The sequence below is a fragment of the Panthera uncia genome, chromosome B1, assembly GCF_023721935.1.
Source record: "Panthera uncia isolate 11264 chromosome B1, Puncia_PCG_1.0, whole genome shotgun sequence".
In the NCBI taxonomy this organism is placed as follows: domain Eukaryota; kingdom Metazoa; phylum Chordata; class Mammalia; order Carnivora; family Felidae; genus Panthera; species Panthera uncia.
This window is the reverse complement of record NC_064811.1, coordinates 34074222-34094256: the sequence shown is the minus strand read 5'-3', so window position 1 is coordinate 34094256 and position 20035 is coordinate 34074222. Positions and strand designations below refer to the sequence as shown.

At 41.8% G+C, this 20035-nt stretch overlaps 1 protein-coding gene across 14 annotated transcripts in view; it reads right to left on the bottom strand.

The window, feature by feature from the left end:
* LIMCH1 (LIM and calponin homology domains 1) overlaps positions 1-20035 on the bottom strand; it is a 327784-nt gene that overhangs the window by 13522 nt on the left and 294227 nt on the right. For 9 of the 14 annotated variants that reach the window (XM_049631913.1, XM_049631920.1, XM_049631907.1 and 6 more), the window contains 8 exons: positions 18701-18806; positions 13917-13957; positions 9116-9196; positions 6059-6151; positions 5093-5197; positions 3619-3749; positions 1751-1872; positions 1361-1484 (listed from right to left, as the gene is read on the bottom strand). In XM_049631913.1, the coding sequence (XP_049487870.1) occupies positions 1361-1484; positions 1751-1872; positions 3619-3749; positions 5093-5197; positions 6059-6151; positions 9116-9196; positions 13917-13957; positions 18701-18806 (803 nt within the window). Of the gene's footprint in view, positions 1-1360; positions 1485-1750; positions 1873-3618; positions 3750-5092; positions 5198-6058; positions 6152-9115; positions 9200-13916; positions 13958-14725; positions 14801-18700; positions 18807-20035 lie in introns of all 14 variants that reach the window. The other 5 variants (XM_049631906.1, XM_049631912.1, XM_049631917.1 and 2 more) reach the window with 3 other exon arrangements.

Below are 20035 nucleotides of genomic sequence, written 5' to 3'. Positions count from 1 at the left end.
TGCATGTAATACCCTAAAGTATAAGTACATTGCCTTTAAAAAAGGTTGAAAATCGGGGCGCCTGGGTGGCTCAGTTGGTTAAGCGACTGACTTCAGCTCAGGTCATGATCTCACAGTTCGTGGGTTCGAGCCCCATGTCGGGCTCTGTGCTGACAGCTCAGAGCCTGGAGCCTGCTTCAGATTCTATGTCTCCTCCTCCCCTCTCTACTCCTTCCCTGCTCATGCTCTGTGTCTGTCTCTCAATAATAAATAAAAACGTTAAAAAAAAAAAAAGATTGAAAATCACACAGGAATCAGCAACAATAATGATTAGTTCTCTGTGATGTGACCTTCTATTGATTTTGCATGTCGCTGGAACATATGGAAACAAAACTGGTTAGATGTAAGAGAAAAGGGAAAATGCGTCATTGAGAAAAAAAGTGTAACATGAAAAATAAGGTAAAAAGGTGAACTTACAAACGAGTCACCACCACCACCCGCACTGCATAGCTCTACATTTGCTATCTTCCAGGCATGAAACCCCCTGAGGCAGGTACTAATATTATCTTGATTTTACATATGAAGAAACTGAAGCAGGGAAAGATGAAGTAACTTGCTCAAAGTCCTCTGCAGGCAAGTGGCAGAGTTCAAGTTTGAATCCAGGTGGTCTGGTTCTAGGTAGAATCTAGTTTTTAAGAACTGATTACAAGAACCTCTGGTCCAAATATGATCTTATAGTGGAACTATGGCTTTATTTTGACTTCCTTTACCACTTAACCAGTCAAATACTTTGGATGAGCCTCAAGATTCTCGTCTGTAAAATGGAAACCATAACCCAGTAAAGTTATTGGAAGAGTTCAGTGAATAAATGCATATAAAAAAGAGGGGAGATATGTAAACGCTTCAACACACTTTCATACATTGATATGCTTCAAAAATGATAGGAACTATTCTTATTGTAAAATAATACAGTTTTTGCAAACTTAGAATATAACCTGGAGTAGTTACTTAATGGGACAGCATGTAAATGAGAGAAAAAGTTTTATTTTTCCTTGAAAGAACATTTGTTGATAGTCTACGAGACAGTTTAACTCACTTAAATAAATTCATAATACAACAGGCCTGTAAACTCTTCCCAGTGTTTAGATTTGTGGGTTAAAAACATTACTTTGCTCTGACAGATTGATAAAAATCAGAGTGAATATTTACTTGCCAAGAAGACTGTCTCAAACATCCATAAATACTTGTTATCTGGTCACTCAGAGTCAATGGAGAGAAGCACAAAAATGCTGCTGACATCTTGCCATCTCATCCTACTTTTCCCGTTGTTAAAGAAGAGCAAACAAAAGGAATTCCACATGCATCTTATTTGGCTACTCACTTCCGCCTTTCACTCGGAGACTCGATCTGATGGTTAATGCTTTTATCCAAAGGGAGGGTTTTTGGCTTCACATCTTCTGAAATGTGCATTGGTGGGTTTGATACCTGCTGGCTCTGGGATGGATCTGAGGCCAAGTAAAGAACATAAACTTAGTGTTCAATAAGGTCACCCTCGTGCTTTGTATGTCACCTTTCTTTAATGTGCTAATGCCTGCTGTGGTCTTACGGGGAGTTCATCTAGACTCTGGGCCCACCCTGGTGGGAATCTATTCACTGTGCTGTTTAACATAAGCTAGGAGAGAAGCTTGCAGTCAGCAGAGGTCACACCTGTCTGAACCATGTTACGGGGCTTACAATAATTTAATCATTGGGTTTAAACACCCATTCTTACCCTGAGCTAGCTGTGGGTTCATCCCACAGTGTAGGGCTCCAGTTTCTGTATCCAGCTGACGGTCCTGATGGATTCCTTTTGATTCAGGACTCTTAGAATGAGCCATGGCCCCTTGAGTTAGGCTGTTAAGACAAACCAGTATATTTCAGAACAGAAATGAAAGCAAATGAAGTAAACGTATCCTATCCCTTAGGGCATGGAAGTACCAGTTGTAATATGAAAACAGAAATGGGACTAACTAAATGTTTATTTATTCTTTTCATTTTTTTAATGCTTATTCATTTTTGAGAGAGAGACAGAGTGTGAGTGGGGGAGGAGCAGACAGAGAGGGAGACACAGCATCTGAAGCAGGCTCCAGGCTCTGAGCTGTCAGCACAGAGCCTGACACAGGGCTCGAACTCACAAACTGCGAGATCATGACCTGAGCTGAAGTTGGACACTTCCCGACTGAGCCACCCAGGTGCCCCTATTCTTTTCATTTTAAACCAGATGTAAAGTGGACTTAAAACACTGGACAATGCTGCACATTTTCATGTCCCACCAGTTTCATAAGCTTGGAAACCATTATTTCTGATGTCTTCCCCACCTCCCTGTCCATAAAGCTCTTCTTCCAATAATATCAAGGGATGCCAGGGCTAACTGGAATCTCCCAGATTTTCATGAGGGAGGACTTATTGTAGAAATCACTTAGGCCGCATAGGATTTGGGCAGCCCATACTAATCACTGGCCTCGCAGTAGATTCTGTATGCCAAGGAAGGAGAGATGGAGGAGGTTTAAGAAAGTTTCTGGGAAAAACAAGTTTCAGGAGATGACAGGGAGTGTCTGGAGAACCAGTGCAAATCCATGTATAATGCTTGGCGGTTTCATTCAGATATTCCCGAGTAGTGGCTTTCGTTGCACGACACTTGGAAGTTCCTTTGAAAAGCGTTAACTGGAAACAGGCATGATATTCCAGAGATTCTGCAGACTCTGGACCTGGGCCTAAAGCCTATGTCCACAATTCAACCGGTCTTCCAGCTGATGGACATGGGAGAATTCTCAGAGCAAATCCCACCAGAAGAGCCCAGCTCCCAGCCACACTTCCAAATTAGACCATCTTGGACGCTTAGCCTTTCATGCCTTCGGGTCCTCTGAGGATGCTGTGTGTGGATACACATGCTGTATATATGCAGGCTTGTACATGTGCACGCACACACATGCTGGCATGTTTGCTGATACCTCCCTGGTATCTCAAAGTCCCAGAAGCAAACATCTGTCTCACAAAAAACCTGCTGGTGGCAGGGTACTGCCAGCTTCCTGGGATTCTGTGGGCTCCTTCCTTCTAGGAATAAACTCACTATAGCCGATAGCTACAACTGGATTCTGTTCCAGTTTGAGCCAGCTCTGAATGCTCCACGGGTTTCTTCGTGTCCTTTTCTGATCTCCCATGGGACATAGTGGAACCCACGGGGTGGGGTGATTAGCCACAACCAATGTGTTAGTTATCCTTTATATTGTCACCCAGAATAAATGTAGCTTCTCGCACCTCAGAGGATAGTGGCAAAGTCCAGTAAAACCACAGTGGGTAAGACCCTAGGGCCTCATTTCAACCTCCCTCCCTCCAGACACATTAACCATTTCAGGTGAACGATATTTAGATTTGGAGCTTTGAAGTGACAGCATGTTCCTTTGATGATCTATACTATCTCCCCTTCCTCAGACTGACTTCAGAGCTATTAGAATGTGTTTAAGCAATATGTAATGTACTACTGGAATGATAATTTCAAAGCTGAATATGATTTGCATTAGAAATGGGTGCCCTTTCTGGGAGCGAATGGGTAAAGCCTGGCTTTGCACATTTAGATGGACAGCCTGGTACAGTTCATACCTGCCCTTTTCCTCCAGTGAATGACCTTCCTTGGTCTTGAGCAATAATAAATCATTTTTGTCCCCTTGGAGTGGTTTCTTCTGTCTTATCTGTTGTTCCTCCTCTCGGCAGTTTTCCAAGTCCGTTTTATTCTAATGGAGAAAACAAGGATAATATTGAATATAGTTTTTAAACACACTGGACAACACTCATCTCTGGCCTGGGATATTTGAAAAATTTTTTCAATCACATTGTCTACAATTAAAAAAAACAATTGTCTAATTTAACTGATTGGTAACTGATTTCCAGTGATTTGAAATAAGTGTGTAATCTGGATCTCTCTCGATAGTTATTATGAAAGAGAACTGGTTAGAAAACCCACCTTTCAAAATAAAGTCAGAGGAGTCTTGGCTTTCTAGTGCCCATGAGTTATTATGGTTTTTTTTTACACAGATTACGGACTATTCAAGTCTTGGTATGACTTCAGTTCCATATCTCCACCATCTTACTGGGAGGATATGGAGGTAGACCGGCCTTTCTAGGCTGTCTCCAGCCCCTGAAGACACATATAAATTTCATGTGGAATCGGAAGAGTGAGTTAGAAGCAACTTTCATGGAAGCTGGTGGGAGAGCATATTGTTGGTATCCTGTTGCTACTATGCGGTGCAAAGGAACGTATGGTGTGGCAGAGAGGAATACATGTCTACTGAAGAAGTGAATGATGGGGAGTAAGAAGGACATTCCAGCACGGGGCCCCACTAACCAGGACCTTGCCAGCCAGTGCAGAGAGACTTTGGTTGCCAGCCTGTGGGAGCAGACATGGCCCCAGTAATGATTTTACTGCTCCCTAGGAAGTCTCTCTGGAGTTTGACCATGGCCACATAGTAGTTGACATGATTCTAGGGAAATAGCCAGTCTTGGATTTAAACCGGTAAGAAACTTGGCCTTATTGTTTAGTACTTCTATTTAGGTTTATTCATTTCACAAATTGATTTTATTTTATTTTTATTTTTTATTTAAAAAAATTTTTTAAAGTATTTATTTATTTTTGAGAGAGAGAGAGAGACAGAGAGAGACAGAGAGAGAGACATAGCATGAGCAGGGGAGGGGCAGAGAGAGAGGGAGACACAGAATCCAAAGCAGGCTCCAGGCTTCGAGCTGTCAGCACAGAGCCCAAAGCGAGGCTCGAACCCACAAACCACGAGATCGTGACCTGAGCCGAAGTTGGAGGCTTAACTGGCTGAGCCACCCAGGCGCCCCAATTTTATTTTTAATTTTTATATTTTTAATTAGAGAGACAGAGAGAATGCAGGGGAGGGGCAGAGAGAGAGAGAGAGAGAGAGAGCGAGCATCTGAAGCAGGCTCCATGCTCAGTGCAGAGCCTGATTCACACCCATGACTGAGATTATCACTGAGCCAAAACTAAGAGTCGGACACTCCACCACCTGAGCCACCCAGGCATCCCTCACAAATTGCTTTTAATCTATGATCTCACCACTGTCCCACTGCCCTCAGTCACAGAGGAGGACGTAGACAGCTGGTCTGCAGAACTTGAAGAAACAGTAAATGGAACCACAGTGTCTTCAATTATTTTGCGCTCCTAAAGGGAAGAATAGGAATTAATGAAAGGGAGAAAATATAAAATCATATTTGTCAAGAGAAAAATTTCATTAAGGAACTTTAGGAAAAGAATATTGGAATTATGTGCAAAGAAGCAGGGCACTAAAAACAAAAGGTATTATTTCCCAAAAGCATGTAAATCAGATAACACTTTCTATGGGCAACGATTTAGAAATTAGCATTTGGTTTAGAAAAACAAAGTCTTTGTGAACTACTTAGTCTGATTCAAGAAGCCTAATTGGAAATGATTTTAGGGATCAGATTATGCAGAAAAATTATTAAAGATAAATTCAGAAAATTAATCATAAACAAATTTTAGATAATATACATTAAATGTAGCTCCCTTCTAATTCTCTGATGTGGTCTGGTTTGTTTCTAAAGAAATGAGACAAAACCAAATTCTCCTCCCTCCGAATCTCTCTAGTGCCATACAGTGAATGCAGTGGAAGGATCCACTTAGCCTCACTACCAAAATCATCCTCCCAAAATGAACTGACTACTCCCAAACATGCTTTCCTCAAAGCAACCCATAAATAAATACTTTCATGTCATCTCTCTAAGGTAAGTCAAGAATCTGACTCTCTGCATAGAGAAAAGATAAAATTATATTGTCGCCCCTGACCGTGACTCAACATGCCCTTACCACAAACTATATTTGGGGGGAATTGTGGTCTTTCAGAGTCTATAGGAGATGACTCTTCGGAGAAGTAGACAGGGCTCGGCTGTGGGTAAGGAGAATCAGACACAGCCGCATGCATACAGGTACCACGGACAAAAAATGCGTTGATAGAATCTGAGGAATCAAAACTACAAGTCAAATTCCTTCTTGGGAATTTCCTACCTCCTCGTAGTATCTGCGTTCCTCCTCTTCCACCTCCTTCTGAGCCTTTTCCCACTCTTCTTTCAGCTTGTTCTGTTCCTTCTGGTATCTCTCCTGTTACAGAATTTCCACAGATAGTTCTTGAACTGACCGTGGCACACGTACATCACTGGGACATTTCTCTCCCACCTCTAAACCACCATGAACAATTTATCACAAGACTATCTCCAGACTGTAAGATCTTCCTTCACTTGGTTTTTGTCCTGGGAGGTAGACTAAACTGATGGTTTGTTTCTACTGGGCCCTTCAGAGAGGAGTGTTGCCATTTCACTAATAGAAATATGTTGCCACTGAGAGGGTCTGATAAAAGACAAACCAGAGGGGCGCCTGGGTGGCTCAGTAGGTTAAGCGGCCAACTTCGGCTCAGGTCATGATCTCGCAGTCTGTGAGTTCGAGCCCCGTGTCGGGCTCTGTGCTGACAGCTCAGAGCCTGGAACCTGTTTCGGATTCTGTGTCTCCCTCTCTCTGACCCTCCCCCGTCCATGCTCTGTCTCTCTCTGTGTCAAAAATAAACGTTAAAAGAAATTAAAAAAAAAAAAAAAAAAAAAACAAACAAAAAACCAACCAACCAAAAAACAACAAAAAAACCTTGTGGGTTTCAAGACACACAATGCAGAAAGGTCCAAAGTGGACAAGATGATAATTAGCTGAGTAGCTGAGTTACTCTTTGCTTGTAGCCATTCTCCCGGAATGGAATCTTCCCAGGTTTAAGTAACTTCTGAATTAAGAGTAGCTTGTAAACAGCCCATTAGAAGGCTCCAGCATCAGAACTGCCATTACTGTTTTCGGAAACAATACAACACCAGTCACCACTTCTGGGGGAAAAAAACACTCTGAATAAGGATGGCTTCAAAAATGTGCCTGGAGTCCCTTGGACAGCTGACTAGAAGAAATGAATAAATGGAGATTAAAATTAGTGCCTAAAATGGGAGCTGACACCCCAGATGTCTTGGGAATGGTGCCTGTGACATGCCAGAGACAAAGGCATCACTGAAGTGTACCACACACAGTCGAATATTTTAGTCTAATTACTGTCAATCTTCTCTCTGAGGCTAAAACAAGTCTGCTTCTATCTTGCTGGAGAAGGCACTGAGATTTCCTCCAGGTATCACCTGTGATGTCATTATCTTAGGAGCAAAAGGGCTCTACCGGGATTGCCTGGAGCCTGATGTTCTTATTAATGTTCTGGAAAAGCCATTGTTGGCCAACCCATGGCCAGCTTTTAACTCTAGGTAAAAATGTTGTTATCAAAACCTAATCTTATAAAGTTTCTGAGAGGGACTTTAGGGGCCTTTCAGAGAGAGGAAACAGACTCTAACAGTTAACAGAAACTGAAAAACAAGCAAAGCTTAGGCTTATTGGTTCTAGGAGCTCACATCACATCCTTCCCTCACCAGGAGGATGAACTGAGTGAGGGAGTGAAAGATGCCATACATCTATGCCACACACACACATACACACCAGCACATACCAACACACACATGTACACACACCAGCACGTGCACACATGTGTGGACACATGCGTGAACACACGCGTGCCCACACCGGCAGGCTCGCACAGGCACCTTGCCCCAAAGCTCACAACCCTGCAGTGCCACGCTGCGTAACAATTTGGTGGGATAAGAATAACACATATGTCTGCATCTGTAACGGTGGCCTCCTTGGAGACTGTAAGTGACAGAGTGCCACCCTGGGAAGGACGCTTGCTTGTCTTCTTTGTGGGATTTCTGACTCTTAGCTGTTCACCACTTAGCTGGGCAATGGGCATCTGAGTTCCAAGGGAACAGTAGATGCCCATGGCTGGTCTGGGGTCTCCCAGTGGACCTGAAAGTCCCCACAGTTCTGGGACTTTGCTGAATCTGGGTTCTCACTAATATGTGGGTATTTATCCCTGTGCATGTTGGGTTAAAGATTTAACCCTGGGCAATTCTGAAAAGTGTTAAACTTAACTGGCAGACCTAAAGCTATACTATAATTAACTAACTATCTAAACTGACCCCTGCTCCCAGCCCCTGGGAATTAAGCCAAGAGTGACGGTCAAAGCAAAAAGATAAGGAAAAAGAAGTAAAACACACCAGCCTAAAGTCATCAAAATTAATGAGATTTAACATTCTTTTTCTTTATGCTCTTTTGGTAAAATCAGTACTAGTTGGAATACAGCGGAAAGAACATGAGTTTTAAACTCATACAGACTTGTATTTGAAACCAGGCTCAACAACTGTTAGCTGTCTGACCTTAACTTCTTTGAAACTTAGTTTCTTCAGTTGCATACTTGGGACTATAAGGCATACTTTGAAGAGTTTTATGAGGATTAAATTAGATGTATCAAGCACCAACAAATATGCCAGTTCTTGGCACATGCAAGTACTCAGGTTAGTTTCTAAGATTAGTAGGTTACTTTTGGAATCCTCATTACTCTACAAAACTGGCTTGGAACAAGCAGCACCATGATCAATTTACTCCCAAAAGGTTTCTAGGATTAAAAATGAGCAGCCTTTACTCAAACATGGAGCAAACATTTCCACTGAAGGAACAAGACCCAGGCCACATTTTATTTCACATGTATGTTACCAAATAGTTTTTTGATCATTCATCCCCACTGCTACTTGGACTGGAACTTGGCAACTAAGGAGGTGATGAATGGATGAGTTGGCCCCTAATACTTGGGTTTTTTCTTTTTAGATTTTATTTTTAAGTAATCTCTACACCCATCGTGGGGCTAAAACTCACAACCCCCAAGATCCAGAGTCACATGCTCTACTGACTGAACCAGAAAATCCCCTTGGATTTTCTTTTTTTTTTAAGTGAAATGCTTTTTCATTGTGTTCATCAGTGTAAACTCTGGCAGGAGGACTCAGACACAGGACACTGTTGCACTGGTACCAAGGGAATGGCCTTAGACTCACCAACTTCTGAGAAGAATCCAATTCCATGCTTTCCTGTGCTAAAAACTTATTTAACAGTAACGATGAGGGCATCATCTAATGGAAAATAACAAAGCAGTAAGCTCAGTCCTACCTGGAGCAAACGTTCCTGCTCCTGCTGCCATTTTTCCTGTCTCCGACGTTCCTCTTCTGGGTCCCATGCCCAGAATTTAAACTGCTTAGAAAATAAAACCACGATCAGAACTAAGCCACGTCCTCAAGGCCAGGACAGGGCAAGGGACACAATTAGCTTACAGACTGGCACTCCGACATACGGAAATTGAAGCCTCCACATGTCTTAAAGACCCTCTTTGCTGCCGGAAACCACTTTTTAATACTAATTCCTCTTTGGTTTACTTCCAGGAAGCTGGTATGATCTGTGAACCTTTTTGCAGCTAATGAAAACATGAAGTAACTAGCCCCTGGCATGGGAAGGCTTTGGCTTCATTTCTTTTAGAAGTGATCTCTTAAATGTATGCACGCTTCTAAGCATGAGATACTCATTCTGGATATCGATCCTGGTCCAAGCAAATCTGAATGCTTATTTCAGCAGAACTGTATTTTGTGAGAAGTGGTGTTTGCCATACTATACAACTCATCTTTTTTTTTTTTTTTTTTTTAATTTTTTTAACGTTTATTTATTATTGAGACACAGAGAGACACAGAGCATGAGCAGGGGAGGAATAGAGAGAGGGGGAGACACAGAATCCAAAGCAGGCTCCAGGCTCTGAGCTGTCAGCACAGAGCCCGACGTGGGGCTCGAACTCATAAACGGTGAGATCATGACCTGAGCCGAAGGCAGACGCCCAACTGACTGAGCCACCCAGGTGCCCCTTTTTTTTTTTTTAATGTTTATTTTTGAGAGAGAGAGAGAGAGAGAGAGAGAGAGAGAGTCAAGTGGGGGAGGGGCAGAGAGAGGGAGAGGGAGACACAGAATCTGAAGCAGGCTCCAGGCTCTGAGCCGTCAGCACAAGCGGCTCAAACTCATGAACTGTGAGATCATGACCTGAATCAAGGTCATTTAGCTGACTGAACCACCGAGGTGTCCCCTATAGGACTCATCTTTTTTTTTTTAATGTTTATTTATTTTTAAGAGAGAGAGACAGAGCACGAGCAGGGGAGGGGCAGAGAGAGAGAGTCAGACACAGAATCTGAAGCAGGCTCCAGGCTCTGAGCTGTCAGCACAGAGCCCGACGCGGGGCTCAAACTCACCAACAGTAAGATCATGACCTGAGCTGAAGTCGCACACCTCACCGACTGAGCCACCCAGGAGCCCCCAAAACTCATCTTTTACGCTGCTATTGCTTTTCCATCACAGCTGTCTCTAAAGTGGGTTATTTAACTCACCAATGCTCACCAGCATCACCTGTGATTCAGGCAAGAGGGAGTCCCTGCCCTGGTGCCGAATAACCAACATACAAACTTAAAGACTTTTTTTTTTTTTTGTAAGGGTTTTGTGAGTTTGGCAGCAATGAATGAATGGGAATAATGGGAGAAGGATGCAAGAACCAAAGTGGGCAACCGGGTCACACAATATACAAGACGGAGCAGGTCCACAGGGGAAGAGAGATCACAGCTGGCCTCTGGGAAACTGGCCGCATTTAAACTTGGCCTCTCCCAACACCCAGGGGGAGGTGCCAAAGCAAACCACGTTCCCCACTAACTGTGCTTCTTCCCTTCCCTCTATTCTGATGGGCTGGTTTGGGGAAGCACTTAGAACTGTCTAGGAATCTAGAAAGAAAAAAGCAAGATGAGGCTGGCGGAATTTGAGAGGAGGGGGAGGGCCTGGGGGTGGTGGGCAGCAGGCAGAATCTATCTACCTGAGCTGCCTGAGAAGCTGGACAGGGTCAGTTCTGTCCGAGGCTTAGATGGGTCTAGTTACTGTCCAAGACACCTGGGCCAGCTCACCCTCGGCTCTGCCCTGCCCCCAACAGATCCATGCTACCACTTAGGTGGACAAGGGCTGAGCTGGCCCAAGGAAGTGTCTCTGGGCTGAGAATGCAGGCCAGCCATGGGTGTTGCTTGATTTATAACAAGATAAATATTTATAACTTTAATGTATGTAGACACATGAAATGTGAGCCTCCATTGGTACTCTTGCTATGGTACCTGCAAATGGTTAGGATGATACCCACAAAAAATCAAGGAAAGGTGGGCAAATCAGGTAGGGAAATGTATTTCCTATACACCACTCTTGGGATTCATACTGCAATTAGTAAACTAAAGGCTCTGACAGGTTATGCAGGAGAAAAGCTATTTAAGATATTTAACTGTATATAATTCAAAATTTCCCAACTTTCCTTGGATGATCATAAAATGTCATCCAAATGGGATTCCAGATAATAAACTAGGAATTAACAGTGTTAAAGGTTGGCTCCACTTGGCATTTTCCTAAAACTAAGAAGCCATTTAAGTGTTCAGAACGCCTCTCGAAGGAATGACCCTTCTTTGTCTTTTAAGGAAAAGGGTGTGGTTCTGTGAACAAAGCCATAGGGAGTCCAGTGGGGAGAGTCTGTCCAATCGTGGCAGAAAAAAGAAGAACAATTAGGAATTATTCAATTTTCAGATTTTACCAGGCAGTAATTGCAAGAATAAGTAAAGTGTGAGCAGACAGAAGGAAGTAGTGTGGGGTAGGGAGATTGAGCACAGAAGAAAATAGGGAATATTTGTTAAAAAGGAAGACAAAAATAGTGTCTTCAGAGGAAGAAAGATAAAGAGGAAGATACTTGCGTGATAAACAAAAGGGAAAGCAAAGTGATCCCGCTCCTTCCTTTGGTGACTATTTGCTGAGCACCAGTGTGGGCCAGGTGGGGATACCAGCTGACCAAGGGTCCCAGCCTTGTGGAGCTCACAACTGAGCGTGTGGGGAGGGTGGCTGTGAAGGAGTGACCAATGTATAAATGACACCAGAAGACAGTGTGATAACTATCATAAAAGAGATCTAAAAGCTGCCAGAGAAAGTCAGAATGAAGAGCATTTAGCCCACTTTGTTCTATAATTTATCTGTTCACAAATCTGTACTTTCTTTGGCCTGGGGTTTCCTAGGCAGAGAGGACCCTTATCCCCCTAAGTATCCCAAGACCTTGCACTTTTAGGCCTTCAACAGATGTTTGTTGAATAGATGGATGGAATCACCTCAGGCCAAGGAATGCATCTCCTTCTCTCCCCTTTCTAGATGCTGAGCCAGGCCACTCCAAGTCTGACTGCAAGTGTTCTGATCTTTTGAGGTCAGCATAAGCCAAGCTTAGTTCCTCTTCAAGCTTCTCTTATTTTCAAATGTCACTTATTTTTCTGTTCTATGAAGAGCTATCATTGAAAGAATGTCAAATTTGGGTGGGTATTTTCAGAGAATTCACTTATATAGGTCAGTAATTTGTTTCTTTCTTGTTCTAGTTTCCATAAACCAGAAATAAGGACGTATCTCTTCAGGGCACCCTTCCCCTCCACCCCTGCCTAGGGGTACAAGAACAATATGACTCTGTTGCTCCCATGTAAATTAAGATGGAAATCAATGTGTTTCGTATACTCTTAATGTGCCAAGGATGCCACCTCTGGGATCCTTCTGGGGGTTCCCACTCACCGGGAGTATACTCAGCTTCCTGAGAAACTCAAGATTCCCAGTATTGGCTGGAGACTCAGCCTGCACAAGTGGTTGCTAGTTCTGGAATGTGGCTGGAAATACTTAGGGCTGTGTGACCCTTCCCCATTCTGCACAGACACTTAGGACTTCTCAGAGTGAGACAAGGTACCTATAGATAAGAATTGGTATTGGCGGGGTCCCTGGATGGCTCAGTCAGTTAAGCATCTGACTGCAGCTCAGGTCATGACCTCACGATTCATGAGTTTGAGCCCTGCATTGGCCTCTACTGTCAACACAGAGCCTGCTTCGGATCCTCTGCTTCCCTTTCTCTCTGCCCCTCTTCCGTTTGCACACACTCTCTCTCAAAAATAAACAAACATTAAAAAAAAAAAAGAATTCCTATTGGCTATGGTGGGCCTTTTGGATTAGCCACTGGGAGGATTTGTTCATGGATCAGGCACTGTGTTAGAGGCTTCACGTAATTATTTCGATTAAAGCTCACAACATCCTGAAAGGAGGGATTATGATCTCATTGCATAATCAAGGAATATAAGGTCCAAAGAAGTTATATAACATCTGCAGGGTCATATGTTAGTAAATCTGGAAACAGAGGTGCAACGGTGATTATGTGGCTACACCTCGGGGGCTCCGGGGAAATGCTACAGTTGATTGTGCCATCGAGGAAGTCTCCAAAGCCAGTGGAGTTTCAGAGGCTGAACAAGGTGCCAGGCCCAGCACTGGGAACACGCAGTTCAGAGAAAAGTCAGGTCTACAGAGAGCATTCACGTACAATTCAGCAGCAAGCGGTTGCCACAGCATCATGTGTCTTAATGTTTACTTTTAGCAAATGACTTTTTTTGATGTAATTGAAAGAAAATATTGAAAACTAAACATACAATTAATATTATTCAAGATACTCATTGTGAAAAGGAGTGAACAGGGGCAGCGTGGGTCTCCCAGGGAGTTTTAGCTGCGCCCTGTCTGTCGACAGTACACTATGTTCAAGTATTGAAGTATTACCCTCGGTTAAAATAATGATGTTGAATGCTGATAGGAGCTGCATGTTTTAATACTAATTCCTATGGTCACCTTCATCAGATTTTACTTTCCTAACTCACTTACCATTTTGTTTCCAGGCATATCACAACTCTGTGTAAGGATAAACCACCCATATAATGTCTTTCCTCACATTGCACCGGAGAGCATTACACAAGACTTTTAATTATTCTTTTATAATCATTTAGAGTCCATTTTTGGTTGAATTCTTTCTAAGCAAATCAAATACTTTATAAATTAAAATCACACAGCTACTTACAGGTGTCGTTACAGGTGACTTTTCACTGCCTGGAGAATCCACTGTACAGAAAGAAAGAAAAGGAAAAAAAAAAGAAGATTAAGCAGCTGCTAACAGTGTTTCTCTCTGATCCTCTGAGTGGAGGGTGGTTCCTATGTCAGCCTTAGATCAATTTTTTTTTTTTTTTGGTAAGCCAAGAGCATTAGAAGATCATAACAAAGCAGACCCTTGAAGCAATTTGTACCCATCACCAAAAGGAGTAATGACCAGTGTCATATGATTGATCACATCAATTAGCACCAGAGACTAGACTATAAGAAGCAAAAATTATAGGTGCTGGTTTTTAATGCCCCTTGCATTCCAGCTTGCTTGCCCGGTTCCCTCACTGTCTGACATGGAGAATTATCATACAGGGAGAGGCCAGACACCATCCAGAAAGTAAAGAGAGGGACACAGTTAACAAGAGAACCATTACCGGTTCCTGGCAAATACTTCTAACCTTTGTTTACAAAAAAAAAAGAGAAGAGCAGAAAAAATGATTTTGAATGCCTATTTTTTTGTTTTTTGTTTTAAAAGAAAGAGCTGAATATTATGTCTTTAGATTTTCAAAATCAAAATAAAATTCTATTCATTTCCTTCCAATTTTAGTATAACTGGTACCGTTACCAAAGAACCAACTCTTTGCTAACTGTGTGTCAGAAACAAGCGTTTTTTGTTTTTTTTTTTTTTTTTTCTGAAATCAGAAATGAAGAAGAATACCAGACAGTATCGGCTGCCCCCAACATGGATTTTTGCACAAAAGAGATAAAGCTACCCAGTATGCATTTTACCTGACTGGGAGAAAAACTGGGAACGTCGCCAAGAGTTCTGAACTCTAAGCGGAACACTGGCAATGCCAGGCGACTCTAGATCAGATGGCAGAACAGAACAAACAGAAAACCATGAGGACGGGGTGAGAATTGGATAGAACCACGCTCTCAAGTACTGAAGGACGTTTGGCTGTAGTCGATACAAGAGTTGAGAAGGAGGGACTCTAAAGTACAAAATATCCCAATAAAACTCATACAAAACCTGAAGACATGGACAAAAGCCAGTAGAAATGGGACAGTTCCTGCCGTGGTTGGTCTTCCTTGGCGTTAGGTGAAATTTTATAGGCGTATACTTAATGGTGATACTGTTAAAAGTTAAATCTCAAATGATAGGATGATACGCTCTGCAAGAGCAAAACGCACAGTTTAAATTGCTTTTGGAGAACACTGGGAAAGTATAAAAGACAGCAGAGATGAGTTCAATGATTCTTTTGTATCCTTTATAAAGCATATGTATGGAAGTCTGAGGCCAAAGTTGTGCATGTGTGTAGCAAAAGGATGTGTAGATGTCTGTCTGTATAGACACAAGCTCATGGTCAGCATTTACATCCTTAAACCGGGCCCTGTGCAACTCTCACATCATTCTCAGTTCAAAGACATCAGTTTTAAAATGTTCACGTATTTTCCCAAAACACCAATATATCTTTGAACTGCTGGGAGATAGTTGAGAAAAGGAAAACTGTCACCTTCAAATGTATTCTGTGAATGTTTTCAGATTATTTAAAGGCTACTTATGGGGTGCCTGGATGGCTCAGTCGGTTAAGTGTCCGACTTCGGCTCAGGTCATGATCTCACAGTTCATGAGTTTGAGCCCCACGTCGGGCTCTGTGCTGACAGTTCAGAGCCTGGAGCCTGCTTCAGAATCTGTGTCCTCCTCTCTCTCTGCGCCTCCCCTGCTCATGCTCGCTGTCTCAAAAATATAAATAAACATTAAAATTTTTTTAAATAATAAAAGAAAAATAAATGAAAAAGAGACTCCCTGTGTGTGTGTGTGTGTGTGTGTGTGTGTGTACGCGCGTGCTTAGGGGGAATCTGTGAAATATCATTAGGGCTCACCACCAGATCTTCAGTAGCCTGTAAATCAGTCTATAAACATACGAGTTTGTAGAAATGGGGGAGATATCATTGTCTAAGGGAGAGAGTATTAGGTATGGCTCCAAGATTCCTGATCCTAAATATATAGCTTCTTTGGACTTGATGTGTGACCACAGACTAGTCACTTACATAGTTCCACTGACTTTTTCCTTTAAATTGAAGTACAACTGATGCACAATATTAGTTTCATGCACAACACAGTGATGGATAACTCTATACAGTATGCTATAGCACATACACATAGAACAAGTATAGCCACCATCTGTCACCACACAACGCTGTCACAATACCATGGACTGTATTCTCTGAGCTGTACTTTCTTTCCATCCGGTGACTTACTCATTCCATACCTGGAAGCCCGTATCTCCCACTCCCTCTGACTTTTTATATCTGGGTAAAGCCCTATACTTCCCCCTCTCCCCTCCCAATTTAAGACAAATTCTGTCTTTTAAGGTTACATTTATTAGAGGCCTTTTCTTCTCGAAGATAGGAATTTGAATCACTGTAAACAAAGTATTGCTGTTATTTTTATATCTCTTGGCAATGTCCTTGGTCAGCAATTAAAACACATACTTCAAGTCAGTGGTTTTCAGAGTGTGGTCCCTGGATCTCCAGCATCAACATCACCTTTGGGAACTTGTTAGAAATGCAAATACTCTGGCCCCAGCCCAGGCCTACTCAGACACTGTAGGAATGGAACCCAGGGACCTGTGTTTTAACCAATCCTGTAGGGAACCCTGGCATGTACTCATATTTGAAAATTACTGCTTAAAGCCATATCTTTACAGTATCCATTCGTATTTTAAGACAAGCATTTAAGAATAGCTTATTACTGGGAACCTGGGTGGCTCAGTCGGTTAAGCATCTGACTCCTGACTTCAGCTCAGGTCATGATCTCACAGTTTGTAAGACTGAGCCCTGTGTTGGGCTCTGTACTGACTGCAGAACCTGCTTGGGATTCATTCTCTCTCTCTCTCAAAAATATATTTAAGTACAGTACATTACATTTAAAAATAAATTTAAAAAGGAATAGCTTATTATTGCCTGGTATCTTGCTCTGTACTTCTATTCCTACTATTCTGAAACTACCAGATTATATTAGTGCTTATTCTGGGGCAGGTATTGAGCTAAACACTTTTTTTTTTGTTTATCTCATTTAATTATTCCAAAACTCTTATGAAGTTGGTACTATTGTTTCCATTTTACAGTTTACAGGTGATGATAAGAGATTAGGAGATCTTGGTGGGGAAGATCACACAGCTAAGAACTAGATGAGCAAGAATTCAAACCCAAGCATTGTCTACAGAGCCTGCAGCTGTCATTACAGCTTCCGTGAACCGGACAGGAGTACAGAACAAGTGTACATCGCATAGAGTTCTATCTTGAAGACTAATTTTTGAAATTCTCTAGTGCTACTAAATTTTACTTTTTATCATTCAATTTAGATAAAGCATGATGTAAAGTCCCTTAATTAACAGCACATTTCACAAAGTTGAAATGCACAACAGGTAACAGAATGTAAAAACATGTGAGACAAGAAAACTAATTAAGATGGCTTAAAATATATACTTCCTCTCTCTATTACTTCTCCACACAATTAAAAAGTGGTAGAAATAGGGCAGGATTAAAACCTGTCTAAATATGGTCAATTTCTGGCCCAGTTAGAAGACTTTATTTTTGTCAATTCCCCTCAGGACAGTAGGGCCGACAAATTTAAAACAAATGCTTGGAAGGCAGTATTGAACTTTTTTCCACATTAAGGAACCAGAGATCATCAGTGTATGTACTAATTAATTCCCTCCAAAGTACTTCCTGTTATACAAATAGAGCCCACCTTATCACCCAGCCATCAACCAGGGCTAAAGGAAGCCAACCGAGATTCTGCCAGTTTTGGCCCCAAATAGCTGCCCATCCTTGAAAAGAAAAAAGTAAAAATAAATCCCCAGCCACAATGACCCTGTACCATCTTCTCTTTGCCTGAGCTGATAAATCTATAAAGTGTACTGGGAAGAGGACATTAAAAAAAGATAAACAAGATACCTCACAGCTCTTGCCTCCTAAACTCTAGCTGTTTTCACATCTGGAGAGAGAACTCACACCAGTAATGCCCAGTAGTCTATCTGTTTTGCAGAACAGGCAGGGAACACTCAGGACACTCCCCTATCCTGTTCACACCCCTAAGACTCCTTTCTGGTGGTTGTGGGCACCTGAGTTTTTCACAAGGACAAAGAGATTCAAGTGGAACTCTTAAAGAGTAAAGGGGTGAATTCACAACCTGTACATGGCCTGTGAGTTACCTGGGGAGTTTGCAGAACACGTTTAATCTATGATTGTGAATGACTTCTCAGTAATCGTCATGCACACCCGGGAATTATTATGGAGTAAGAAAATCTGATTTTCTTCCAAAGGAGTCAAATTGTCAAAGGAATGAGTATTTTGTAAAGATGAGATAATTGACAGTTAATGAAGTTGACATAACCATTAAGATGATAAACTTTTTATTAAAGTTATTGATTTTTTTATTTTGTAATTTTAAAAAAATTTTGGAGCCAATAAAATTCTTTTAAGGTATCAAACACTTGTGTAGGTCCTACTGTGCCTACAGCGCCGGGTTGACAAAACAGTGTCAGTAGCTGGGTTTCTGGCGGGGCCACATAGACAGTGCGATCCCAGATTTCCATTCTGAAGTTATTTAATTTAGCCACCATGGATTCTTGCAAACACCATGGCTAAAGGGATGTTAACATAAAGGAGGTAGTCTTCCTTTAAAATAAAGAATATTTTACTGCAGATGGGCCCAGGAGAACAGGCAGAGCTAATAAAATATTTCTTTTATTTTACCTTGAGAATTGAGATTTGGCAAATGTAATTGGTTGGTTTCAGGCATTTTGTCCAGAAATGGATACGTCAGGGTTGCTTCTGGCTCTGGCGATTTTGGCTTTCCCACCTGGATCACGGGCAACAAACAGAAACATTCTAATATTTTCCATTAAAAATTGCACAGGTGAAATACAATTTAAGAACCATAGCTATTACATAAGTCAATAAACCCAAATGTTTAACTTTTAAATGGAAAATTTTGCCCCTTCCCCAAAACTCTTTTGTGTTTTCTACATTAATATAGAGGCCTGGGGTGCCTGGGTGGCTCAGTAGGTTAAGCGTCCAACTTCCCCTCAGTTCATGATCTCATGGTCTGTGAGGTCAAGACCCACATTGGGCTCTGTGCTGATAGCTCAGAGCCTGGAGCCTGCTTTGGATTCCATGTGTCCCTCTCTCTCACTCACTCACTCACTCACTCAATAAATAAATAAATAAATATTAAAAAAATATAGAGAGGCCAATTTTTTTCAGAGAAATCAAACTAGAGCATAGAAGTATGATGATCACTTTTCTCCAAACCCAGAAGATAATATTCTATCTTTGGGAATATACACCATTCTGTACTATTTTCTGATCAACCACATATCCTCTTCTTGGTACTCCATAATACTGATTTTGTAACATCAGAAAGTGAGATGCTCCACATAAGATAAAATAAATCTTACTATGTAAGTGCTGAGTATTAAAATAATATCACCTTCTAGTGGACATTATTCTCAAGACAGTACACCACCCTCCCACAAACTTATGCAGAGCACATTAAAGGCAATATATTTTGCTTGTTGACAAAGAAGTGTCGTTTTAAATAACTACCATCCACTAGTGTCCTAGCAATGGTGCCATTAGGGGATTGTTGAGGCAGATTAGACCACTTGTCCTTATGGCAAATAGTTTCAAAATTTTAAGCTTTATGAATTCTTCTGTTTGCTTTGTAGAAATAGATTGTTTTCTTCTTATTGTTATCTAATTTTATTTTGTTTTTCCCCAATCTGAATGGCTTTGGGCGGAAGAAGCACCTTCCTTCTGACTTATTGCTTCCAATCAACTGAAAGACCAGATTACTAAACTGATGTCTAAAACAAGAGTCAGTAGACTCCGAGCAAAGATCAGAAGGATGGGCATGGCTATATCAGTTCGCGTCCCTTCGGCTGCTTACAGGACTTGCTTGGGTTCACTCTGGCTAGTGGCTGTGTTCCCAGTAGACTAACTTGATAGCAAACAGGGCAAGTCAGGCTGTAGAGCATTTGTTTCATCATAAGCTGACCTCTGATTTGGTTCTCAGGATGATTTCATGCC